Here is a 1,867-nt window from a genome sequence, read left to right as displayed (position 1 = left end):
CAATTAATTTTATAGTGATGCGATAAAAAAATTTTATCAGTTTTTTAGATTTTCAGCTTGCTTGAAAAAAAAACATTCTGATCAAACATTTTTGACAGGTCAAAAATGTCATTTTTGATCTTTTTTTTTAGAAAACTTTGACCAAAAATTGCCGTTTTTTGGCGCGCTCTCCCCTTCAAAAATAATATATTGGCGCCAAAGGCACCTTTAGAAAAAAATTAAGATTGGTTGGCCTAAAATGGATGCCATAAACCAAAACCAACAGGGTGGACCCTTTGGTTGGTGAGTGGAACGAATCTCTGAGTGGGGAGGAGGCGTACAACCTCCCCCCAAATCCGCCCCTAAAGAAAAAATTTCAAGGTCACCTTCTTCGACGGTGAGCCAATAGAACAAGTCGAAGTCGCCAATGGATTTGACTCGGGGAAGAATTCGTCTACCACTCGCATCTTCAGCTGTCGGGTGGTGTTATCCTCTGGGAAGTCTATCCTCACCTTAGTCTTACAGTTCTGGTAGTCTTCGCCATTTACACAAGTTATGATGGTCACTCTCATATTCGAATGATAGTTTTTAAGCTCTGTATTTTGTGATAAACGAACGTGAATATTCGAAGTGAAGCTATTTGGAATAACGTTGTAACAGAAATTGGACCCAACATTCAGTTATATAGTGTCATTTGTTGGTTCCTTTGTGCTCTAGTGGGGTTGTCATGGTACTTTGCTCCTATGGCACTAGTAATGGGTCAGTTAAGTACAACTCAAAACAAATCTCGAAATAAAAGAGCATTCATACTGGTCATAGTCATAGTTCACAAAGCGTTACGTGAAGAATGACAAAAGATTATAACATAGGTAGATGCGTCACTTGTTCTTCCTGAAACTCAAGCTAGCATTTGTTTTATAAGCATATATGATGTTTCTTGGTTACCTGAAATAAGCTGTGTTGAGATACTATTTGCAATGAACAAGCATTGGTTTGAATGAAGGTTTGTTTTGCGAAAACTTGGTTGACTCAATATGATCTCTTTGAAGCAAACCTGTAAATGACCAGACATTTTTGCGTTTTTGCGGCATGTTTTCTTACGCTCAAAATCAGTTCCATGCTCATATGTCATTCTGTTAGCTATCATATTGAATACTTTTGGTTGTGATTCGAACTCGAAAAAAGTTGTACCACAGCCGAGAAAATTATTTATTCATGGTATGCATTTGATTTTTTCTGATATTTAATTTTTCCAATTAACGGAAAGAATAAGATTTGAAAACTTGTATTATTTTTTAAGTCAGTTCCAAAAGTTGAAGTAATTTTAGAAATCTTTGCGATTTAAATATTTTATTTAAAGTTTTTAACGAGTGAATTTTTAAATAAAATATTTAAATCGCAAAGATTTCTAAAATTACTTCAACTTTTGGAACTGACTTAAAAAATAATACAAGTTTTCAAATTTTTCCAATCTGATATTTAATTTTTCCAATTTTCTTTCAGCAATTCGCTCATTTTGCTGCTACATAACCAATTATGTTTTCCTTTTTTTTTCTAGAAAAATAAGTTTCAAAACTAAGAAAAAAAAAATGAAATGAACTTATTTGTACTTTTTTTTTACCCCAGAAAAAAATGTTCCACTTGGCAAACAGTTTTTCTTGTATAAAAAAAAATAATTAATTTTCAAAAGTTACAAAAAAACTACAGTTTTTACTTCTAACTTTTTTTTGAAAAATTGTAAATTATTTTTCTAGAAAGAAAGGCAAAACATAATTGGAAAATATCAGATAATGGGAAGTAGTAAACGTTTTTAGTGAAACATCAGCTAGAGAAAATTAATTAGTGCTCTTGTTTTTCGTAGTCAGTGGTTCATTTACTCATTTCATGT

At 32.4% G+C, this 1,867-nt stretch overlaps 1 protein-coding gene across 1 annotated transcript in view; it reads right to left on the bottom strand.

Moving 5' to 3' along the window:
- Window positions 1-893, bottom strand: part of LOC134846312 (uncharacterized) — a gene marked incomplete in the record, with an annotated part of 2,102 nt that extends 1,209 nt beyond the window's left edge. Inside the window, 1 exon segment of the mRNA XM_063863616.1 lies at window positions 528-893. Within this exon segment, the coding sequence (XP_063719686.1) occupies window positions 528-551 (24 nt within the window).
- Window positions 894-1,867: the final 974 nt, after the last annotated feature.

This window comes from Symsagittifera roscoffensis, chromosome 5 (assembly GCF_963678635.1).
Source record: "Symsagittifera roscoffensis chromosome 5, txSymRosc1.1, whole genome shotgun sequence".
NCBI lineage: Eukaryota > Metazoa > Xenacoelomorpha > Acoela > Convolutidae > Symsagittifera > Symsagittifera roscoffensis.
The sequence above is the reverse complement of the archived record's forward strand: the minus strand, read 5'-3'. Positions and strand labels throughout refer to the sequence as shown.